At 38.4% G+C, this 25,579-nt stretch overlaps 1 protein-coding gene across 1 annotated transcript in view; it reads right to left on the bottom strand.

The window, feature by feature from the left end:
- HTT (huntingtin) overlaps positions 1–25,579 on the bottom strand; it is a 188,178-nt gene that overhangs the window by 46,157 nt on the left and 116,442 nt on the right. Inside the window, exons 26-40 of the mRNA XM_063457723.1 lie at positions 25,067–25,269; positions 24,260–24,386; positions 22,875–22,996; positions 21,350–21,460; positions 20,164–20,241; positions 18,931–19,154; positions 16,781–16,859; positions 16,101–16,262; positions 15,535–15,590; positions 15,281–15,429; positions 14,774–14,910; positions 13,847–13,963; positions 9,748–9,870; positions 8,444–8,682; positions 7,347–7,489 (exon numbers count right to left, since the gene is read on the bottom strand). Coding sequence (XP_063313793.1) covers positions 7,347–7,489; positions 8,444–8,682; positions 9,748–9,870; positions 13,847–13,963; positions 14,774–14,910; positions 15,281–15,429; positions 15,535–15,590; positions 16,101–16,262; positions 16,781–16,859; positions 18,931–19,154; positions 20,164–20,241; positions 21,350–21,460; positions 22,875–22,996; positions 24,260–24,386; positions 25,067–25,269 — 2,070 coding nt within the window. The remainder of the gene's footprint in view (positions 1–7,346; positions 7,490–8,443; positions 8,683–9,747; positions 9,871–13,846; positions 13,964–14,773; positions 14,911–15,280; positions 15,430–15,534; positions 15,591–16,100; positions 16,263–16,780; positions 16,860–18,930; positions 19,155–20,163; positions 20,242–21,349; positions 21,461–22,874; positions 22,997–24,259; positions 24,387–25,066; positions 25,270–25,579) is intronic.

Genomic DNA, 25,579 nt, shown 5'->3' with positions numbered 1-25,579 from the left:
TTCATCTTTCAAGTAAACCCATACCATACCATACCCCCTAACAGCAGTGTCCAGTAAAGCAGGAAGTCTATGAATGGGGTAAAAGGGTGGGTCACTGACACAAATTACATAACCAGAACTGCCGAAAGGGGCGAACATACACAAAAAGGGGGCATGTCTGTGTCCCCATGTCACTAGGACACTAGGGGACATTGGGACACTGGGAGACATGGGGACACTGAGATACTAGGGAACACTAGGAGACCTAGGGACACAGACTCTTGGGGACACGGAGACATAGGGACACTGGGTGACTTTGAGACATAAAGGGGACACTGGGAGACTAAGGAACACTGGGAGACCTAGGGACACAGACTCTTGGGGACACTGGGAGACATGGGACACTGGGAGACATGGGACACTGGGAGACATGGGACACTGGGAGACATGGGACACTGGGAGACATGGGACACTGGGAGACATGGGACACTGAGACACTGTGATATATAGAAGACACTGGAGACTTGATAAAGACCTGGGTACAGGTCAAAACATTGCGGTGTCCAATAAACCTGCTTAAATCTATCACAGTGAGTGCCTGAGATTTTTTTCTTTTTTACTGGGGGACACAGACACTTGGGGGCAGTGTGAGACATAGGGACACTGGAAGGCTAGGGGATTCTGAGAGACTAGGGGACACTGAGACACTAAGACACAGACACTACAGACACTGAGACACTACAGACACTACAGACACTGAGAGACACCAGGGACATTGGGAGACATGGGGCACTGAGACACTGTGATATATAGAGGACACTGGAGACTTGATAAAGACCTGGGTACAGGTCAAAACATTGCGGTGTCCAATAAACCTGCTTAAATCTATCACAGTGAGTGCCTGAGATTTTTTTCTTTTTTACTGGGGGACACAGACACTTGGGGGCACTGTGAGACATAGGGACACTGGAAGGCTAGGGGATTCTGAGAGACACTACGGACACTGAGACACTACGGACACAGACACTACGGACACTGAGACACTACGGACACTGAGACACTACGGACACTGAGAGACACCAGGGACATTGGGAGACATGGGGCACTGAGACACTGTGATATATAGAGAACACTGGAGACTTGATAAAGACCTGGGTACAGGTCGAAACGTTGCGGTGTCCAATAAACCTGCTTAAATCTATCACAGTGAGTGCCTGAGATTTTTTCTTTTATACTAGGGGACACTGAGACACTAGGCTACATGGGGACATTGGGAGACATGGGGATTTTGGGAGACTAGGAAACACTAAGACACTAGGGACAGTGGCACACTACGGACACAGAGACACCAGGGACACTGGGAGACATGGGTATACTGAGATACTAGGGACACTGACTGGGAGACATGGGGACACTGGGAGTGCCCCATATCTCCCAAGTCTCAAAGTCGCCCAGTGTCCCTATGTCTCCCTGTGTCCACCTGTGTCTCCATGTCTCTCAGTGTCCCCTAGTGTATCAGTGTCCCCCTGTCACCCAGTGTCCCCTAGTGTTTGTATCCCCATGTCTCCCAGTGTCCTTTAGAGTCTGAGTCCCCCATGTCTCTCAGTGTCCCAAAGTCACTAGGGGACACAGACACTGGGTGAGACATGGGGACACAGATACATGGGGACAAAGAGACTAGGGCACTCTGGGAGACTAGGGACACAGAGACACCAGGCACACAGGGAGACATGGGGACATGGATAGACACCAGGGACACTGGGAGACACGGGGACACTGGCTGGGAGACATGCGGAAACTGAGAGACTAGGGGCCACTGGGAGATATGGGGCAACTGTGTCCCTAGTGTCTCAGGATCCCCATGTTTACCAGTGGCACTATGTCTCCCAGTTTCCCAATGTCTCAGCATCCCCAAGTCTCTCACCGTCCCCATGCATCGCAGGCTTGAAACTTCTGTCTGGACTCTCTGTGCAGAGCTGCTCCCCCGCGGATCAGTGAGTAGAGAGAGGCAGGGAGGGAGATGCTGTAACTTCTTATCCCTGCCTCTCTCCACACAAACAGCGACCCCTACTGGCCGGCGCTGGTGTTGCAGAATAATCTCTGTTTATACTGAGACAGACATTTGTATTGTATTGGCTAGGCAGCCTCCAATACCTGAGAAATAATTTTGAGAAATACCTGGCAGCCATAAGAAATACATGAGATATACCTGGCAACTCTAAGAGTAGTGTGTATAAAAAAAAAAAAAAAGTCTCATTTCTTTTTTTTAAAAATCAATGGGCCTATTCCATGGGCCTGGGCTTGGAGCTGCAGCTCCATCAGCCCCTATGTTAATCCGGCCCAGTCTCTGGGTCATTGCATTATCAGTGGTCATTGCATATTACTAATCAAGAACAAAAAGTATTGGAATTGAAGAAATGCATTGTATTTTTAAGAAAAACTGAAAAAGTAACATAAAAAGTCAAGCCCCACACCTCTCAAAAAACACTCCTTCACAATACATATAAAAATAATTTGACCATTTCCCCCGTTGTCACTGTTGATGTTTGCTTTCATTATTTTATTGTTTCCCTTCTCCTTCAAACGCAGCCCCTCATCTCTTCAATTATCAATACCAACATATTAGACCTGTGCTTAAAGGGACATGCATCACTTTGAGAAAACAGTCTCATGCGCTGGGGTAGGCAACCTTTGGCCTACATCTCCATGATGCTCTGGCATCATTATGGCTGTAAGATAAATACAGATAATGTAGTCCACAACATTTTGACAAAGTTTGCCTACTCGTGGTCTACAGAGTGCAATTAGCTTAAACAAACGCTAGTCTCGAAATATGAAATCGAACCGGGAGCTCAGAGCTGGCTCAAGCCAAAAAAACATGAGAGGGTGTAAGTAATGCATATGCCATCACCCTCATCCATTAAGATTATGTGATAATTAATTACCCAATAGGTTCTTCACATCTACTCTCTGTATTCTTAAACAGCTAAAACCCAAAGTAGTTGGAGGTAGTATATGTTGCCTAGCAATGCTTGATATACATTTAGTATTTATATGCCTTATGCCTTAACAATAGGACTGTCATATACAAAGAAGCACATGTTTATCTCATGCATTAGTTTACAATACAAAAACACCATTTAAAATCCCCCAAAAAAGAGTTCTGACACTCCCCCAATTCGTTTTTGATCCAGCACTACCCACTCACTTAATCCATGTCTCACACACAATTTTTAATGCTAAAATGTCTGGGCTGTGTATATTTGTGTCCCAAATAAACAACACAATGTCATTCAACTAGAAATAGAGTTCTATTGCCACGTAGTGGCCAAAATAAGAGTCATTTGCCATAAAATAATAAAAAGGAGAGTAGGAAGACATTTTGCTTGTCAAATGATTTCCTGGCAGTATAGTCACAGATTTTGAAATGTGCAATATATGCACTTATTTTACAAATGAGCATAATTACCATTAATCAAGTGCTAAACACACATTGTGCCAGCATCCTAACTCCAGTCCTCCAGATTCCCAAGTGGTTCAAACCAAGTAAAAATACAAATAAAATACAAAAAGCTTGATGATTCAGAAGTTTGTTCATTCACAGATTTTAAATATGATTTATTGTAGTTTTACAAGGTACTGGAAAATCTTAGTAACTTCTGACAACACACCTTACATTACATGCTTGTGTTCTAGTGTATTGTCACACTTCGCTCCCCTATTAATCACTCCAGTCCTTAGTTACTTCATCCAGCAGAGCGTCATTATATCCAAACAATAATCTTAAGACTTGGCTTTCTACCAAGTACCAAAAAAATATTAAGATATTTGTGCAAATCTTATGATAAGATAAGGCACGGGATAGCATGGCAGTCACTAAGGCTTCACGTGACAAAGACACAATACAGGGGTCTGTCACATCAGACAATACACTATGTGGCTGCTAATATCTACACAACTAGAATATTGGCTACTTCCTAACTGAAAGCAGAGTTAGAAGGCCATAGAATGGGAAGACAAAACCAATTGTATTAAAGGGCAACACTGTATCAAAAGGGGCATATACCGGAACTTAGGGCAGAGCCGTGTGGTTAAAATCTATATACCGCAGGGTTCATTAGTCCAATGTTGCCCTGAGGGTCTAAATGGGGAAAATCCCAACACGTTAGTGGTTACATATACAACAATATGCAAAAACACTAGATCCAGGTTAACTCCGAGCAAGAAGTTCTTGTCCTGGGTCAAATTATGATCACCGGACCCTGGGTGGAATGTTTAAAGGGATGTCCAACATAGTAATTTAAATGAATCAAATTGGTTCCTTAAAGTGAAGAACAGGATCTTCTAATCAGGGTGCTCAATAGTGCCTCAGAGTTGGGCTACTAGAACAGTATAGTAGCTGGGGAGGATCCAATTGATTACTTAATGTAGATAACCAGTCCCCCTAACAGAAAGTAGCACTATAAAATGTGAAAGATTCACAGTTGGGCTAAAGGGACAGTCCATACAATATCAGGGATGCAGACCTTCCTATTTTTCATAGGATGGTGTCCCTTAGCGCAAGTATATACTAGAGGAAAGGGGCAGATGGATATATATCAGGACATAACTATACAGATTTCTAGGCCCAGTATAAAGATAGTTAAAGGGCAAGTAAATAAATTAGAACAGAGTGTAATGCCCAAAATTTAGGTATCAGCAAAAATTGGGGTCACTTCTTGGCTTATGTAAGTGGGCATATGTTGGTATGTGTACCACAAAGAAAAACACTATTTACAAATATACATATATACAGATCATGGTGAAGGTGCCACTCGTTAATGAAGATAACAAAAAAACAAAAAACAAAAAATAACCAATTTGGGGTTATGGCTGGACTTTCAGAGTCCACTCGTAATTAAACAAAAATCAAATAAAAGGCGCAAACGAAAAACCCTCATTCAAATGCGAAGGCTGGAGGGTTTTCAATTTATAGATCCATTTGGACTCTCTTTGTCTAAGGGTCCTATCGTAATTCCCATGTCGTTGGTCCCTCTTCACTAGTTCCATACCACAGGTATTCTAGGTTTTTGGGATCACCCTCGTACATTTCCTTGAGGTGTCTGGAAATTGGTGTGTCAAGGCGGTTTTTAGGTGACCTGACATGTTCCCTCATCCTTTCCTTAAACGCACAGAAGGTCTTCCCCACATATTAACGACCACAACTGCAGGTGAAAAGGTAGACCAAGCCAGTTGTGTTACAATTAAAGAAATCTTTAATTTTAAAGTTGTTAAGTCCCATACTGTCACTATGGGGGGGTCCCCAGCCATGTGGTCCGAGTGTGCGGTTTGACGGAGAAATGGCATGGAACAAGAATATCCTGCATATTCCGGCCCCTTCTAACCATGTCAACTCGTGGCCCCAGTACTCCCATCAAATGGACGTTGTTAAGGAGGATTGGACAGAATCTTTCTAAGGAGTTCCTTACTTCGTGCCAACCTGCGTCGACAGTGGCAATCATACGGATCTTATTAGTCTCCTTACCAACCAAGTTATCAGACCGGTCTAGAAGGAGGTCGTTACTGTCTGTCTCGAGGGCCCTTTTGTATGCCCTCTTTAGGTATCTATTAGGATAACATTTTTCTCAGAACTGTGCTCTAAGATGTTGTGCTTTAGTCTTAAAATCAGAAAGATCCCTACAGTTCCGTCGTAGGTGTAAATATTGACCTACCAGGATGCCCTGTTTAAGGGATCTTGGGTGGTGGCTTGCCCACTGTAGTAGGGAATTTAAAGCAGTGGGTTTCCTAAAAAGTGTCGACTGGAAGGTGCCCTCATCATTAATGGAAAGGGTGAAATCTAAGAAATTAAGGGAACGGCCCCCAAATTCATACGTAAATCGGAGATTTTCGTTGTTGGTATTTAGTAATGTTACAAGCTCAAAGAACTCCTGATGGGTCCCTTGCCACACAATTATGTCGTCAATATAACGACACCACCAGAGGATCTTAAGTAGATATACTTTCAAAGTGTCCAACGTTTTAATCTGGTGCTCCCACCACCACAGGTGGAGGTTCGCATATAAGGGAGCACAATCCGTCCCCATCGCAGTCCCTCTCACCTGGTGTTAGAATTTGTTGTTGAACAAAAAAATAATAATTGTGCGACAATATGAAGCCCAAAAGACGTACAGTAAAAATTGTATGAGCCTCATCAACGAGTCCCCTTTGGTCAAGGAAGAACTTGACATGTTCCATACCTCTACTATGTGGAATGGACGAGTAGAGGGACTCTACGTTTAAACTGCATAGACTGGCTGTAGGGGGAAATTTCAGATTTGCAAGGAGGTTTAGGGCCTGTTTGGTGTCCCTAATATAGGATGGCAAGGTCTAAACAAATAGCCTCTATATCGACAGGATTTTGAGACCATCATTTTGTGTAAGGTTATCCACTCCCGACACAATCAGGCATCCTGGTGGATCCTCCAGGTTCTTGTGAAACTTGGGTAGGCAGTAGAAGGTTGCTATCCTTGGGTGACTGCTCAGAATAAATTCGTACTCGTCCCCAGATAGCAACCCTCTACTGCTGCCCTCATCCAGGATCTCTTTATACCTTAACAAGAAATCAAGAGTGTGATCTGATTTTAGGCTCCTGTAAGTCTCAGTGTCGCCCAGAACTCGTTCCACCATATTTATATATTTGGTGACATCCATTACAACCACGTTGCCCCCTTTATCCGCCGATTTGATGATTAGATTTACATCACTTTGTAGTGATTTCAGCACTTGTTGTTCCCTCCTAGGGAGGTTGCCATTCGGGTGGATTTTCAGGGATCTAAGGCTTATCCTTTCCATTTCATTTTTGGCCGCTTCTAGAAAAAGTTCAAAATTTCTAAAGGCGTCAAAGTTTGGGGTGAAACTGTTTTTACGTTTAAGTTCTGTACGGTTCTGGGAGACATCAGGGTCACTCTCATCGAGGTGGGACAAAAGGGTGGTTAGACACTGGTAGTCCTTCGAAGTAAGGCTTAGGTCTTCTGCCTTCTTCTCTGTACGTCGACTATGGAACTTATGTAGGGCCAGTTTTCGTGCAAATAAGTGTAAATCTTTAATCCACACAAATTTGTCGAAAGGTGTAGTTGGCACGAAAGAGAGGCCCCTTACAAGGACCCTCAGATGGTCTTGATCTAGAATTCGGGAGGATAAATTAACAATTTCTGATTTCGGAATTATGGGTCTTAGTTGAACGATGTTATCTAGTACCTTCTTCTTCTACCCCCTCCCCTTGGGAGGGATTGAGAATGATAATCCAAACAGAGTATTCTATATTTAACCCCTTTAGCGGCCTATGCAAAATATTGAGTTATTTCTGGGTACGTTAGCCAGCACCTAACCTGATTTGAAGATGTGGATCAAGCACATTAGTAAAGTGCCCAGCTGCTGACAGTAGAATGTGTGCTGCTGCTCGCTCAGATCCACCTTCAGCTCCTTGCGGACTATGTCTTCCAAAAGGATGCCCACCAGCTGCAACAGGAACCTTTAAGATACGGATGGGAAAATTAGTCATTGTTAAAACAGTCACATTCACATCTTTACACATTTTGGCCTTAAATGTCAACAGCACACATTAATGGACTGCATTACGTAAAGTGAGCACTGCTGAGTTGCAGCTATGTTTACTTCATTTACATGAATACTCTGTATTAACACAATGTATTGAGGAGAAAAAAAAAAGAAAAAAAAAAGAAAAAAAAAAGAAAAAGAAAAAAAACGCTAGCTAGTTCCCCATGGATTTACAGTTATAACTCATGGAATGCAATCAAGTGCTAGTGACATATTAAAAATGAACTTGCCATCCAAAAACAGTATGGGTGACAAACTGGTAAATAGGTATACTTCTAGACTATAATCTGAGCTGTGCAACGACAAACAGTTAAAGTAAAAAATAGCTGCCTTAAGATTAACTGTAAATGGACAGAATGACTAGCAATCCATTCTGCCACACCAGGAGTGGAATAGCTTAGCAATAGATAGAGATACATCATAAAGTGACAGAATATCATGTTGCTCATAAGCGGTGCCCTCTAAAGCAGAAAATAATATCCAGTCATTAACAAGAAAAAACGGATCAACATTCATATTTGCCATTCAAACAATCAGACAGTAGATAGACACTTAAGTCTCCCGTCAATGGGACAAAGTAGCAGAACAAAAACCTCAGTTTAGGAACAAGAGAGTGATAAACTGCCAATGCACAACTGCACTGAATTAGGACATTTGCACAGACTAAATGTAATAAACCATTTCTAATCAGTCGGGACAAAATACCCAGAAGTCTTGCTTCAAGGATTAAATAAATAAAAACGGTGGCATGAAATATACAGTAATGGGTGATGCTTTTAGAAAAGGAAAAAGGAAAAAAAAAATGGAGGAAGGATACTAGTAAGATTGCCTCAATAGAATTGCACTGTTAAATATTAGTTATATGTACCGAGAAAAGGTCTCCTCTGGTGGAGCCTTTATTTGGTTTTGGTCATAATTTCCTTCTGTCATTGCACCATTATTGTCCCCGTTCCTCAGTTTACTAATGTTCTGGCAGCATATGAGCAATGGTGAGAAGGATAACTCCTGGATACGAGATAGGACAATGTCCTCCGTGGACTGCGAGATTAGAACCCTGAGAATGGCCAAAATTCCAGATATCCAGAGCTGGACAGTGCCGACAGACTCCTACATGAGAAAAAAAAAAAACAAGATAATTGTAGCACATATTACTTAACACTTTAATGGCTAAATGCACTTTTAGGAGGGTTTTATTCTTGCAAAATCTGGAACCCGAGGCAAACACTGCAAATGGTTTGAGTGTATAGTCGAATTCATGTTTTTAGGCCATAAGGTGCCCCAGTACTCCCAACAATGGATGTTATTTATATTTATTTCAAACTTGACATGTGGTGGCTTCTTCCTAACAGCTTCTATATTTTATAACACATTTTACATTTCAGCGCACATGGGTTTCCCCACCTCATTAACAGTACAACTAGTCTCAGAGTACCAGTCAGTCATTTTAGTACGGATCCAAGGCAGAACAATATATGTAAATCAGACTGCTTCATATCTCTGTGGCAAGTTTCTCATGGTAGTAAATCTCAAATTATACTTCATGGTTTCTAAAGCTTCTGCTAAAGCGTCATATTGATACAAAACAATACAATAATTGAAAAACAATATTGGTGGGTTTTTAAATACATAAATAAATAAAATATTATATATATTTCCTTTATAAAAGGACTGTGGCTGAGTAGATAAGACCCTCACATCATTACCCTTTCATTACCCTTTCCCTGGAAGCACTTATTCAGATAATGTATACCTGAGCTTGGGCTAGACTGATTCTCCACTGCGTAGATAGCTGTAATAACATTCACTTCAAGAGTTTTGTTATTACGTTATACTTATCCAACAAAACATGATTAACAGTAAAATGATTTAAAGAACTGTATAGTGATTAGTTAAGAGAATCCCAACACAGTAAGAACTCATATACACCCATAACAGTGTACTACCGGTTTTAATCCTATTTAGTTTTAGATGAAAATCTACGTCATTATGTCATGGGGAGGTAGAATGATTAGAGTATGGAAAAAAAAAACTATATTATACTATTTAAAAAAAAATAAAAATACTTTTAGAGGAAACAATATCTCAAAGGCAACATATCAATCTGCCAACAATGGGTGGAAAATACTCGGTAATGTTTACACTAGGAATAATGAAACCATACTGATTACATACCATAGAACTAGGGATGACAAACATGCTTCTCAATAACATGTCTACAGGACGCAGAGATGACGGAGCCAGTGTTTCAAATAGCGTATTTAGCACACCAAGAGCCTCGTGAGAGTCTATGTGCATCTACAAAATACAATAGACATCAATGTAAGTTTGGCAAAATGTAAAAATAAAATAAAATAAAATAAATAAATAAAAAGGGTTAATTCATTTGTATGGAATGTGCTATTCTAAGTAGACCTAAGCATTCAGGAGTTATTCCAGCATGTTAAACAAAGTATATCTGTCAATTTCTCATTTAACGGTTTTAACACATAAAAATAATGCAAATGCCTAATGAAACTACTGTTGATGTGGCAACAAAGGTCATTAATTCATTACAACACAAAACATCCTACTTGTATTACACAACTGCAACCCAACCTTAATCTGATTGATATAAACAATGTAAAACGTGATAAAATAAACCGTTCATTGTCAAATATGCCCGACATACAAGGTGGTTGCAAATCCCATTATATCATAAGGCATTCCAATGGTTACGATGCTTACATTATCACTTTTGTCTGTATCTATAATGATGATAGGTCCTTTTCAATTAAACTAGTACCCACTCCACCTACAATTCTGCTTCCCTTTGTCTCATTCCAGTAAGCAAAATGCCCTAATCCTTGTTGGGCTTTTAGAGTCGAGGAACAGTTATCACCAGTGATATTACTCTTATCAAACTGTATTGTGTAATGCAGAACAAAATGATAGGGTTGATAATTACAATGTACCAGTAATTTAGAAGAAAACAAACATGTATTTGTTTGTTATGTTGCCATGCTCCCCTGCCTATAAAAGTGTGTATTACTTAGCTCCCCCTCCTGTCTCCCTGGGTGAGATCATGAATATTAATAATCTCAGCCAATCCAAAGAGTCTCCACAGGGAAGCATTCGGATGCACAGCAAATCAGTGTTCTGGACCTATCACTTGCTCTATGAGCAGCAATTGATTGGGAACAAAGTCTGACTGGTCACAGCGGAAGTGCTTCTAGTAGGCACCAGGAAAAAAAGCCACTAGATGGGAGTTTAACCATTGCAGGGTTAAAATTAACAGGCCACTGCACCCGGAGCATTTCATTAAGATGAAGCGGTCTTGGTGCCTTTAATGGTCCTTTAATGTTAAACTGCAAGAAGCAGAAATATTTATTGTTGATCTTTTGCAATTCTTTCAAGGTGTGTACAGATCAGGAAATACGAGACCATTTCCTAGACACTATATCTGGTGACTAGATTTGTAGCTCATGGAAAAATGCCAAAGTGCCAACAGTGAGAGATGTATTCAAGGATGTGAACAGTGTGTGTGTTATAGGAAGTTTACCTGAGCCTACTATTAACATTTGCCACTTCAATCAGACTCACTTTACCCATTTTCCAAGGTGTCTCCACCTACAATTCCCAACTCTGAATTATCTTTTGGGTAATGACCCATACATACAAAAAAAATAAAAAATAAAAAGTAAACCCTAAACACGACTCCCCTTTATGAAATCTTCTCTTACATCTATAGATTTTCTATGATCGCTTCCTTCCTCTCATCTCCTCACCCACAATGCACTCGTTTGGAATTCCTTAGCTTACTCAGACAAATTCTTCTGAACTTATAACTGTTGTAACTAAAGAAAAAGGAGTACTAAATTCGGATAGTACACCTGCAGGTTACTAGTACAATATTAGCAATCCATATTGTGTAAAATATTACTTTTAATAATCAATTTAAAAGCAAACTGATTATATATATATATATATATATATATATATATATATATATATATATATATATATATATATATATATATATATATATCACTGTATGGACAGAAATAGATAGTTAGAGGAGAAAAGGAAAAACGGTAGGAATCTTAGTCAAAAGAAAGCCATATAAATCAAATAATGGCACAGGTTGTTAGGGAATTCAAGGGGTTAAATTAAGGTCTGTGCAGAGAAGCCCAGCGTTCCCACCCCATTACTATAACCCAATATCTCCATACTAACGAAAAAGATCCCCAACTCCTCTATACTAAACAGCAATGGTCTGACGTGAGATAGAGACCACTACCTAAACGTCTATACTTCTATCCAAAATAAAATCAAATTAAATAGAAAGATAAAATAATCTAGAGGAGGGTGGCTGTATATGTATCTACAAATCCCAGTTGCAGCATCATCCCTGTCTGTCTCCTTCACCCTCCCCTATGCTAGTCCCGACGCGCGTTTCGCCGAAAGTCGGCTCTTCCAAGGGAACCGGGTACGGATTTAACCGTCGTTTAAATATCCCGCCCTCTCTCTTAATTGGCGGTGAGTCTTGCCAGAGTGAGAGACGTTAATTCCATCACGAATCCACATATGCATTCACCTATTGCCAAACATGTATGATTAAATCATGCCTCTAAATCTAGTGCACTCAAGTTTCAGGTTTATTCATTCTTGAAGGTATATGATTGACCACTCTCTCTTCCCCCTTTTTATTGACATTTTGGTTATACACTTGTATTACCTAATATTTCTGTACATTTTAACAATATACAGAAGTATTTTAGGATATAAATGTGAAGTTGCTGTTTGGCCATTAATGGTCTAAGTTACAATATATACTATACATAAAAATTCATGTAAATATTCAGACATGATCTATGATAATCATCATTCACTATTTCTATGTTTCGTCAGTTAATTGGATTTCTTTCGTTTCTTTTTTCTGTTTTATCATGGTTAAATGCACTAGGACTTTAATTTATTATTATGAGAAATTTCATTGGAGTTTGACAGCAGAGAATACGTGTACACTTTCAATAAATAAAATAACGTAAGGAGCAATATATTAGATACAATACTGTAGCCAAATAATTATCAACTACCTTTATACTTTATTTCTTCTTTTATAATTAAGAAGTATCATTTGTGATTTTGGACATTGGAGTTTTACACTTCAACATTATTTCCTTCCCACCTATTTTCATTCAGGTCTATGACTGTATTATCTACGATTGTACTGTCTGCCCAGTTGAGCTATATTATATTACATTACAACATATCAATATCTTATATGAATGTGTATATTTGAATATGCAAACTACCTATCCTCTTTCACAGCATTCCGGACTACTTAGGGTTAACTGTGAAAGAGGCCAGGCTCCACCCCCCTCTCTCACTCTGGCAAGACTCACAGCCAATTAAGAGAGAGGGCGGGATATTTAAACGACGGTTAAATCCATTCCCGGTTCCCTTGGAAGAGCCGACTTTCGGCGAAACGCGCGTCGGGACTAGCATAGGGGAGGGTGAAGGAGACAGACAGGGATGATGCTGCAACTGGGATTTGTAGATACATATACAGCCACCCTCCTCTAGATTATTTTATCTTTCTATTTAATTTGATTTTATTTTGGATAGAAGTATAGACGTTTAGGTAGTGGTCTCTATCTCACGTCAGACCATTGCTGTTTAGTATAGAGGAGTTGGGGATCTTTTTCGTTAGTATGGAGATATTGGGTTATAGTAATGGGGTGGGAACGCTGGGCTTCTCTGCACAGACCTTAATTTAACCCCTTGAATTCCCTAACAACCTGTGCCATTATTTGATTTATATGGCTTTCTTTTGACTAAGATTCCTACCGTTTTTCCTTTTCTCCTCTAACTATCTATTTCTGTCCATACAGTGATTATATATATATATATATATCTGTTTGCTTTTAAATTGATTATTAAAAGTAATATTTTACACAATATGGATTGCTAATATTGTACTAGTAACCTGCAGGTGTACTATCCGAATTTAGTGTACCCTCCAGGTTATTCAGGAAGGGTTACCCCCCATCTTGTTTCAGCAATCTGACACACTATCTTTTTCTTTCTAATTAATATATTATAACTGTTGTATTCCACTTGACCCTGGTCAACTGACCAGTTTGGTGGAACTGGAACGTATTTAACCAAACATTCCATTTTCTTTTCAAGTTCAGTTCAAAAGCAGACATTGGATATGTCCTGTGATTGGTATAGACAGACCTAATGTAAGTCTGACATTTACTATGTCTATAGGCAAACCTGAAGTTACCTGTTGTTTTGATAACATTGGCAAAATGACATCTGCAATCTGCCTGGATAGTCTCTTCCACTTATCTTCGTTCTCCTTGTGACACTGCTGCAGTACCAGGATAAACATCTCCAGCACCTAACACGCAAAGCACCAGGTTATATTTAACTTTGCAAATTATGAAAAAAAATATTTCTGGTGTTCCAGCCAGCAAACATGGGTTTCACAGCTCAGAAAACTTTGCAAGGGGGACAAAAGAACCTTATCCATAATGCAAGGCGCCCTCACAATTTCAATGTTAAAATTCAGCAAGTCATCACTTACTGCAGAAAAATTACTCTCTGAAAGAGATTTTAGTTTCACAATTAAGTATTATCCACATATTACATACATAAAATAAAGGCTCCTTCATGCAGAAAATATTTTAATCAAAGAGAATTTCAGAAATAACGGGTAGACAATTGGTATTCGTTCTGGCGAGTATAATCATGCCCTCCAGGCTTTTTGCAGTAAACATGGTCTTGTCAGAGAAAATGCAGTGTTTACACTACAGCGTAGGGACACCTTCACTGGCCACTCCTCAGTTGGCTACTAGAGGTGCTTCCTGGAGCACTGCTGCACAGTGTGACTGCCATTCAGTATCTCCTTCCTCTGCATGGAGACACTGAACTTTCCTCATATAGATGCACTGATTCAATTCACCTCTATGAGGAAATGCTGATTGGCCAGGACGGTGTTTGGCTTGTGCTGGCTCCGCCCCTGATCTGCCTTCTTGACAAGCTCAGCCAATCCTCTGGATGTTTTGTATTTTTAAGATTATTTTTGCTGTGAACCTTTCTTTGTTATATATTAAGAAAAAACAAAAATAAACTCAATAATATTATTACTGATTGCATCATCAGTAGCCAGTTAAAAAAAATATGAATCCGTAGTATTTGGTCTGCTCACCTGGTGATACTGAATAAGTCTGAGAAGCATTGACACAACCACTTCTTTTTGGGTCTCCAATTCTTTCCCAGCATCAGCTTTATTGGCTCCCCTCAGGACAAACAGATCATGGACTATAGGCTGAAGGGCAGGAATTGCTGGAACACAAAACAACTCAGGATTTGGTATCTGGTCTGTACATCAACAAAAAGCTAAAATATACAGGTCTATAACATGGGACTGAGTATGTATATTACGGAACTCTAATCAAGGAAATACTATAAAACAAATATTCTTCAACCTATCCATTAGCCAACAATTCTGCTAGCACAACCGATCAACTGAACTGCTTAATTTAACTCAATGGGACACTGTCACTTACAATAGGATGAATGGTGCATTCAAAACTATAAAAAACACATGTACACAAGGTTAGCTGGAACTATGAACTGTCATGCAGGCAAGCTTACACAATTAGCATAATAGGTATTCTTAATTAGTCCTCACAGGTGTAAAATGACAACTTACCATGAGTGACAGCCTTCCTTCCACTGGCCATGATACCATCACATAACTGAATTATTTTGGGGATCCCGATGATCTGCTTTGAGTGGTAACGCTCATATGACAACAGCACCAGGAAGAAAAACACATTGGGGATAATGGCCTCTGATTCTCTGTGGTATCAACACAATAAAATGTTGAAGGTAAACTGGAGATTGAATATAATGAGTGCAGACATATTACACAAGGATTACTTGTGTGAATGGATTAAGGCTTACCGGAACTGGCCAACTTCGATGTATTCAAACTGCTTCAGCACAAACCCTATGAACACCTACAGGCAATGACATTTCAAATGAAAAGCAAAGTTGCCTCAAAAACTGAAAAATTATATCCCATAAATTTGACAAACTAATAAAGGAAATAAAATGTGTGGAACATTATGTATGTAATATACACAGCTATGTTAAACTGAATTTATCATCTTTAACGTTTAGAACATTTTTTAAGGTAATTTTATTTAACTGAAAATTAGAGAGAGTCTTACTTTGTACATACTGTGATAGCTTTTTTTAATGTTATGTCAGTTACTATGTTAGGGCTATTCTATATTCTCAACTATGTGTAATATATTGTTTTTTTCAATGCAATTTCCTGAAACTGCACGTACAATTAAAGAGAAATAAACGATTGGAAATGGCTACCAAATGAAAAGAGGTCCTGACCACTTTAAGGTAAAGCAGTCTCTACGTACACAGGGCTTCATGTTTACCAAGTAACTACTTACACGCTGTTCGTGGTAGGTTTTACACAAAAGAGACTCCACTCTGGTGACCCAACTTACCTGATCAGAATCTAGCAGGCAATAGTTGACACGCAGCTGGACCAGCTGAGCTAGTAGATCAAGAACCTGTCTTTGAAGCTGGACAGATGTGGTTGTGGTGTATTGCTTCAATGCCTTTATAACGAGTGGTTCAAACAGGCGAATGTGATTGTGAATAGCATTCTATAAACAAAACACAGGGCGTTTTTGTTATCATTCATTCGTAATCATATGATGGGTCCATGCAAGGGCAATCTGTCCAAAAGCTAGCATCTGGCATGTATTGTGTAGCTACATGATAAAGATACCAGTAATACATACAATATCAAAAATGAAAACATTCAATACTTGCTGCTAACACAACACTTGTCCCAATTCATTTGAGCAATAGTAGAACCTTTAAATCATAGAGGAGCAATCAGTGTGGAGAGCCTATGGAATGTACCAAGCCATACACAAAATGTAAAGTGAACATAAATGTGAAGCCAGTAATTCATTGAAAATAAAAACTTTGCGTAACATGTTCTAGTCGATTAAGTAAGTTTTGCAGTTTCAAAAAGGTTTACATATGTTTTGGCCACTTATTTTATTTTTTTCCATATTCAAATCTCAGTTGTGTTGATTGCAGTGGTTGGTCTTTTAGCAAATAAGTATATAGGTATATAGGTATATAAATTACAACAGGATAGGCATTCATTTACCTTATCAGCTCGATGCTTTGTAACACTGGTAATGCTGTTTTTCAGCTGTGAAGAAACCTTCTGAAGGACATCGAACCACCTAAAAACAAGAAAGGGAGTCACCCATCTATTCTCACGATTTGTGGAACATAACTTGTAAGCGCCAGAGTTTATGAATATAATATAATACATTGTTGAAGGAGTCAGAGCATACAGAACTGATGCTTTCTAAAATATAAATAAGGAAAACATGCCATTCATAACATTTTAACATTTGGAGTGTTTCTCTTGCTCGGTTATAAAAAAATATATAAAAAAAAAAAACAATGTTTGCAATTTTACCATCTTTAGTAATCTAGAACATTGATCACAAAGTACATGTTTCCATTTAAAATTTTAAAAATCTAAAGAAGTTAAACACTGATCAGGATAAAACTTGGTTTATTTTAATTTAAAGAAAAGAAAAGAAAAAGCACTCCAGATGTTGTAGATTATATTTCCTATAATGCTCTTACAGCATGGCAAATCATCACGGGAGATGACGTTCACAACATCTAGAGTGCCAATTGTTGCCTACCCCAGGCCTAGGGGAAGAAAGCCATTCCAGAGTTTTAGTTACTGAAATCGTAGTTGAAACTCACAGCAGCTTGACTGCACTCGGGATTAGCTGTGTTATCAGAACAAATTGAATAAACCCTGCCAACATCACTGTGTACCAAGGATCTTTCAATTGGAGACTCTACAGCTGAGCTTGGAGGGAAACATGTACTGACACTTCTGACCACAGTTTTGACAACTACACTGTATATCTGGAGGCAAATTCTTGGTGAATTTTTATTGAGTATCTGGATTTTAGTGGAAATCACTTAAAAGCATAAGTCAGGGGAGTGGACAACAAATATACTATACAAAATATACAACACAAATATTTGAAAAAACATTTATTCCCTTGATTCTTGTGTCCAAGAATTACTGAAAAAGTCCTGTCAATGACAATTACACTCAAAATAGTACAAATACAAACCATCACTAATTACCCACAGAAAGAGTTAATACAATGAGTTACAGTGTGCTAGAGAGTCAACTATTTGTAAAATAGGACATTTCTAGGAAGTAAACAATAAGAATGTTGTGGGCAATAATTCGAGCTGCATAGGAGTAGGTCGAGCTTGTGCCTTTTATATCCACAACATTCTTAAATAGTTTTTTTTCTGGTTTTTAGAAGTGAATGAAACACATTAAGGATAGGTTAATCCAAAAGTTGTAGTACATAGGTAGAACACAAGCGTAACATTTTATTTTCTCCTTAATCAAGAGTTAAATAAGGAAACAACCCAATAAGCTTTCACCAAAACATACGGTCGTTGGGGAAAAAAAAAAATATTCAATGAACTTTAGGAGAGAAAAACAAGTAGCAAGAGAGGTGAGAACGGACAACAGCTCAATTAGCCTGCACTTCAGTGGGTCCCGGCTCAGATCTCAAGCTGGTTTTAGCTCATCTTGTGCCATTACAGAGAGAACATCTCTGAAGCATATCAGACTGGTCCCACCCGTACGGGCAGTCCAGATCCGAAATGCCAGCAAGTTCCCTCTGCACGAGAGATACAGCAACCCCGGACAATCGTTTCAACCTTGTAAGGTATTGCCAATATCCCTCTAGGCACCGTAAGCAAGGGGTCCACGTATGGATTGCCCTTTAAACTTAAGGAGAGAAAAACAAATAGCAAGAGAGGTGGACTTTATGTGGACTGCAAAAAATGAATCTACAAACGTGATCTTCAAATTCTTATTTTAGCAGGGCATGCTTTGATTGAAACATATTAACCTAGATTATCACCACCAGTAATTCAAAATACACCTCCATAACTAAAACGTATATGTACTAATCATTTTGTAATTACTTCAAACGAACCCAGTACACATGACTTAATTTAGAAGATAATGGAGTCTAAAAAGACTAAATAAGTCAGAATGTAAAGGGTTTATGAATATTACTAATGGTATAAAAACATGTACTATTGTGTATTCATTGGCTTGATGATAGTCGCCCAAATAATATATTTATAGATGTTTATTCCTTTACATGCACCTATGAGGGGAAAGACTTCTAGAATTATAAGGTATTGTAGAAATGATGTCAAAGACACAGGACAGGTCTTAGGAAATCTTACCCGGATGTATCTTGTTCCTGGTCTGCTTGAACCATGTTTCTAAGGCTTGCATCTGCCAGTGCCTGTGTAAAATGCGTGTATGGAGCCATGAAGCAATAATGATACAAGCCAGGTCGGAGGTTAGATGAGCCCAAACGTTGAGCTTTCCCTTGAGATTTACCGGGGTTTGAGGACAAGACTTCAAACTGGGATGCCAAGTTGGTTCCAAAGAGTGTCTTCAATAACTGATTGGAAGCAATTAAATCGTTAGGACACATGGTAAGTATGAAGAATTTAGTTCCCTATTCATCTTACTAGGAAACGCCTAATTTATATACTCAGAAGAAAACATTTTGATATTTTGGGTTTTCAAAAGTTTACTGGGGGAGTGCAAACAAGGTTTTAAATATTAAAATATATATTGCAATAAAGCTAAATATTAAAGGGACACTCCAATTCCATCGGCTTTAGAACTTAAATGCATAACCTCCCAGGCTTATTTTCTAAAAGTGCAGACTTCAAGAGAAATTGACACGGTTATAAATTACCTAAGTAACAGCTTCTTACTTCGCTGGCATTGAACTTATCAAAGCAGAAGTCAGTGAGTATCTATTAGAAGTATGAGATTGGCAGAGTGCAGCAAATGTCATACACGTGCCATAAGTCCCCAATGCTTTTCCAAGAGAAGCGTTGAAATGACAAGAGAGAACTAGTATTATTAAACTTACTATGGGAGGAATGGATTGGAGAGACTATCGTGGTGCTGGACAAAAAGGTGTGTTTAATGTATAATTTAACAACAACAAAATAAAACACAAAAATAAAACCAGAGTAGCCCTAAATCTAAACAGAAAAGGAATGCACCAATGTTAAAGATTTAAATACATAGAATAAAAATATATGTATATATTTAAGTTGGGAGTGTTTCTTAAACAACTGTAGCTGCATCTCAATTTGGACAAAGTGAGACTGATATTTCTAGTATATTAGACTGCGGAAGCAACCCTAAAGAATGATGTAGCTCAATCTGCTTCTATTTTTGACGTGTGGGACAGAATTTAAAGGAAATGGGGACAGCAGGTACATTAAAGGAATTAAAAGACCATTTCCGTTCTTGTTAACAGGTATAAAGAGGTTTTTCGTTTATTCAGCAAGAGCATTTCAGGAGAACAGATCAAATCAGTTAATGAAATTGGAAGTTAATAAATCCTGATTAAATGTCATCTGTTTAGGAACATTGTCATTCCGGCTCACCTGCTGTACACATACTGTAGACATCACCGGCTCCCTACTAAAGCAAGACTTTAAATATCCCAGTATTTCTTCAACACACTGTGAGAAGAAAATGTTATAGGAAAGTAGAAGTTAGCGCAAACAGGAGAATGACAAGTCAAATTATCACTGTGCAACAGAAAATAATTAAAACTAATAAATTAACCTTGACTGTCAAGAATTGCTAGGGCTAATCTTACAACCGAGGTGATAACACGTAATTCCTCCAGAGCAAACTCCATCATATTAAATCTATCAAAACCTATTACACGGTATGAAACACAATCTGCTTCAGTAGAATCAGTTAAAACCTTTAATTTGTCAGTGCACTAAAGGACATGAGCTAGGATAAGTGGTATTTCTACTCAGTGAGCTAGTCGGGGGAAAAGACAAACAACTGCTCAGAGATACAACTAAAATATCAATCTACAATGATGGAATTTTCAACACCAAGGTGACTCAAAGTACCGAACACACTTGCTTGGACTTGGCATTCATCCTTCAGATAAAATGCACCATTAAGTTGGATAACATTTGCAATCCTGTGCTTTGACCAGTAAGTGCTAGCAGTATTGGTAACAATTATGGTTTAACCACTTAAGGACATGTGACAGAAGTTTACTTCTGAAGCCGTATCCTTAAGGGGTTAAAAATTGCTTTAATAAGCAAGGGTGTTCAGTTATGGACAGCTTGTAAGGAATGCCAACTACGGATTACAATTAGCACTGCAAAAGAAATATATATATATATATATATGGCCTGCACTGAAACAACCAAATTAATCTGCACAAAATCTAAACCAAGATCAAAAATTAGAAAGAATTACACACTTGTATTGTTATTGATCAGTCATAGCGAATTATGTTTGTAAACTTTATTCTGTTGATGCTCACCCAACCTTCATCAGCATCATGGGAAATGTAGTTCAAAAATACATGTGGTGCCATGGTTAGCCATCGATAATATACATTTTTTTTTTAATATCCCATGGTTTAGGTTGATTAAAATGATTTTTTTTAGTGTTAGGAATGCAAAGTTTTATTCCTAAGACTATAGTTCAATGAGGGTGATTAAACATTATACACTTGTGATTTCAATCTCCTTAATGACAAGTGCTCTGCCGTCCATAACATTTATAGCATGCTGAAGAACACCATATGTCACTCACCTTGCCAATATCTGTGAGTGTAGCAAGCTCCAGAATCTGTGATAAAACATTGAGAGCTGCACGTAAAAACCCCCCAAATTTTTCATGGTTATTTTGAAGGTCCAAGGACACCTGGTGGAACACAAAAATTACAAAAGAATTACAAATCCAGTGCCACTGGACAGATTGCAGAGTAATGAAAGGCACTCTTATTGTTCACTATAAAGGAGGTTTAAGATGACATATAAATCAAACCTAATGTGGGAATGCATTTCTTTTTATTCTTTATTTTAGTTGTGCATAAGTGGTACAAACAGGCTTGCAGCGCCACAACAGCTAGAGCAAGCTAATCAATCAACATAGTGTAACAACTGTATGGCAGTAGAAGTCAAAGCACAATTTTTAAATGAAATCGTATAATATAAAACATATGAAGTGTCTAACGATGATTCCACCTCAAGGGACTTTGAGGGTTAGAGATGGAAGAGCTTAGTACATTATATGAGATAAAATAGGATGAATAAACTTTTGCTTTAAAAAATTACAAATAAAGTGAGTAAATCAAGCATGTCACTTCAGCTGAAACAGGTGGTGAACAGTTACCCAGCCAGGCTTAAGCTTCATTTTATCCCAGGTCTGAGCATCAGTCAATGCAGAATGCCACGAGAACTTAATTTGCTCAAGACGAGTAACCAAAAGTACTGGCGACTGGACTAGCTCTGTCATGTCTTGAGGGGCTCCTGCAAAATGCGTCCAGTCGCCATTGCAGTCAGGCCCCGCCCCCCCGGTGAATCCATTTGAAGCCTAAAAAGTGTACAGTGTACTTCAAGTCCCCCTCTTGGATGTCTAGCAATACTTAGCCTCTAAATTAAACAGAACTTGCAATAAAGGAAGGATAAACTTTAGATGACTCTTTAGAAGTGTTTCGGAAGGCTGTGCAAGTCACATGCAGGGAGGTGTGACTAGGGTTCATAAACAAAGGGATTTAACTCCTAAATGGCAGAGAATTGAGCAGTGAGACTCCAGGGGCATGATCTATACACCAAAACTGCTTCATTAAGCTAAAGTTGTTCAGGTGACTATAGTGTCCCTTTAAGTTTGAATTTTTACGATGGGTCCATGATCCACTTTGGATTTTTAGTAGGTGGTGTTTTTCAATTACTTCACAACGGCATACCGTTTCCTAAAGAAGACACCCCATGGTGTTTCTAAAGGCATATTTTGAACCTTAGCGTGGAATTATTTGTTCGCTAGCCCGTACCAAGTGTAGAGGTAATACGCATTTTTTTCCTTTATACATTTTTTTTTTTAACTTTTAAAACTTTATTTAATTTTAACCCCTAACTAGCACAACAGTAAATCCACCAATTTCCCCACTAACTTCTACCCACCCTAGCTATTTCTGTTGACTTGGTTTGTCTATACTGTAGGATCGATTTTCGATTGTACAGAGCTGCGGAATAGGTTAGCGCTTTATACTAATAAAACTAATATTAATATCAGATACAGGTTAAAGAAAGCAGTCCTCAAAGTGATTGCGTCATACCTTATAATTGGCGTAAGTAGCCTTCAATACATCATATAGTTTAAGGTAGGATGGAAGATGATAGAAGCTTCCAAGAGATTTGCTTGTTTGAGTAGGACCTGACGCCTCTGCTTGTCGGGATGCTTGAAATGAAAAAAATACATCAATTATGCACATTTGAATGCTTCACATCTAAGCACAAGAAGTATTAACATTATTTAAATATGTATATATTTTACAAATCTAGTGGCATTGAAAGAGCATATGATTGATGGTTGGGTGACCACTTATTGTGGATGGTGGGGTAATAGAGATCCAACAGTTTGCTTGAAGGATAGTATATGGCTGAATGAACACAATCACGATTTAAAGTCACGAAGAGAAGATAATAATGGCAATTTAGCCATTTGTTTATATCTGTTAAACTAATTAAACAGATATTTGATCTCATTTTCTTACTTTCTGTAAACAAAGTCTATTTATCCAACTCATTGTAGGGGGAATCCTTAACTTTTTCCTTGTTACAGCGTGCTCTCTCACATGTCGCAATGTATTAAAGCAGAAACCTCTACAGAATTGTTTAAAAGCAAGTTACAGTAAATTGTTTGTTTCTTGGACAAATTATAGGATCTAGAATGTGCCTGTAAACAAAACCAAATAAATAAATGGAATAACAAGTTATTCTACTTTGCCTGGTCTCAGGTTAAATCAGTCCTCCACTCTGCATATTGCCCATCTAATACAGGTACACCTGCCCCTCCACTTAGCCTGGCTTTTAGCTAAAGTAGCTATTCCACCTCTATTGGTCGGTATTAAATATATTGTGCCTGGAGACCAGGCAGAGTGGAGGAGAAATTGTGGGCTGAGGACCCACAATTTCTCCTCCACTCTGCCTGGTCTCCAGGCAAAATATATTTAATACCATTCCTGAAAATTACAAGCGACTGTGATATAGGGAGTGTGGGATTTATACCATTCTACTGTGATATGCGGTTTTAATTGTTATAATTTTAAAGGTGTCCACTACGTTCTGTTAATATATTTACGCCTTAGGGGAAATTCTAATCAGAAGAACTTAGAATTGGTGATTTACACCCTCTGCTGGGAGATATGGATTCTAACTTCTATAATTCTATAACCAAGTCCTATACTAAGATCAAGGCTTTAAACTGCCAAATGATATTACACTAGCACACACTTAAAACATACTTGGAAACAAGATACGCTCATGTGTTTTACATGTTTTTTATTACCTAGCAGTTACAAAGAAATATATATATACCTGGTTAATAAAAAAAGAAATGGCATCCTTCTTTTATATTCTGATCTTGTTGAGAACCAATGATAAATTTAAGTTAAACACATTTTCCATTTTTTTGTTGTTGTTTTTTTTTTAGTTTTTTTACCTGGGGTGGCTTCACTGACTTTTTTTGGACTTAACGGCACAGCAGTTTGCTCGGCACTCTCTCTTTCCTTACCCTTCCGGCGAATTGGACTTAAAGAAGGGGGGTTAGTTAGGGAAGGTAGGGTTGCCTGTAATAATAATAAAAAAAATATTAGAATAATTTAAACCATAGATTAATATTTCACATTAGAACAGTGTAAAAGGAATGGTTAAAAGGAGCTGTCACCTCTACTCTGATTTCAAAGTAATATCGGACACAAGCACTTGGACATCTCAACTGAGAAATCAATCCTCAGATGAGTACTGCAGCACAAGTAAGCATAAAACCAATTTACTTTTACAGCACTTCTCATCTCTCCTTGGTTCTTCCAGGGATCTCAGGCATCAGCAACGAGTCCATGCTTATTTGCCAGCCCATACATCTTTGGACATTCCATTTTAAATGCAGCATGCCCCAGAGTACACAGCGCAATGTAGGTTATATTCACACAGTACAGTTTGGCTGTGCCTGTACAGTCAGGCATACAATGTAAGTTTAAAAAAAATTAAAAAGTGGTTCAGAATTTTAAAACAAATATGACAGCACTGCTTTACACGCTACGGATACCAATGAGTTAAGAATACAAGTAGAACATTCTAAATGATAGCAGAAGGATGATGGTCAGAATAACAAGATGACGAAGTGATCAGAGGGGAATTAAATGGAGGTCAGTTATCACAGGTACAAACTAGACTACTGCAATAACTTTTATATATGTTAAAATCAACCCACAATATTTCACTTATCTCAACTTTGTTTTAGGCACACCTTTATAACTGGACCAGGAGTGATGTCATCTATAACATGAGAACATATGTTGATAGCCTTCAGTAAGTGAATAAAGAGTTGCTCCACCATGCTGACCATTGTTCGGTCACCCAGAGACGGCCACGGCTCCTCCTGCTTGTTTGTCCCTTGACTGGATTCGTCTTCTGCAGTCCAAGGGTTTTTTAATGATTTTGGAGCAGTAGCTGTAAAACAGGTTCTGATTACAAAAAAAGAGTATGAAAACTCACTTTTCTGTGTGTTAATACGTACAATGAAGATTGCCCAAATGAAATCTCCTCTGCCATTCCTTTTCAGACCATACTTCATATGCTTTGTCTATTACACTAAACAAAATTATAAACAAAGCACTTTTGTTTTTGCCCCCATTTATCATGAGCTGAACTCAAATATCTAAGACTTTTTCTATGTACACAAAAGGCCTATTTCTCTCAAATATTGTTCACAAATCTGTCTAAATCTGTGTTAGTGAGCACTTCTCCTTTGCTGAGATAA

The sequence above is a fragment of the Pelobates fuscus genome, chromosome 6, assembly GCF_036172605.1.
Source record: "Pelobates fuscus isolate aPelFus1 chromosome 6, aPelFus1.pri, whole genome shotgun sequence".
Taxonomy (NCBI): domain Eukaryota; kingdom Metazoa; phylum Chordata; class Amphibia; order Anura; family Pelobatidae; genus Pelobates; species Pelobates fuscus.
Note: the sequence above shows the minus strand (reverse complement) of the source record. Positions and strands in the feature narration are given on the sequence as shown.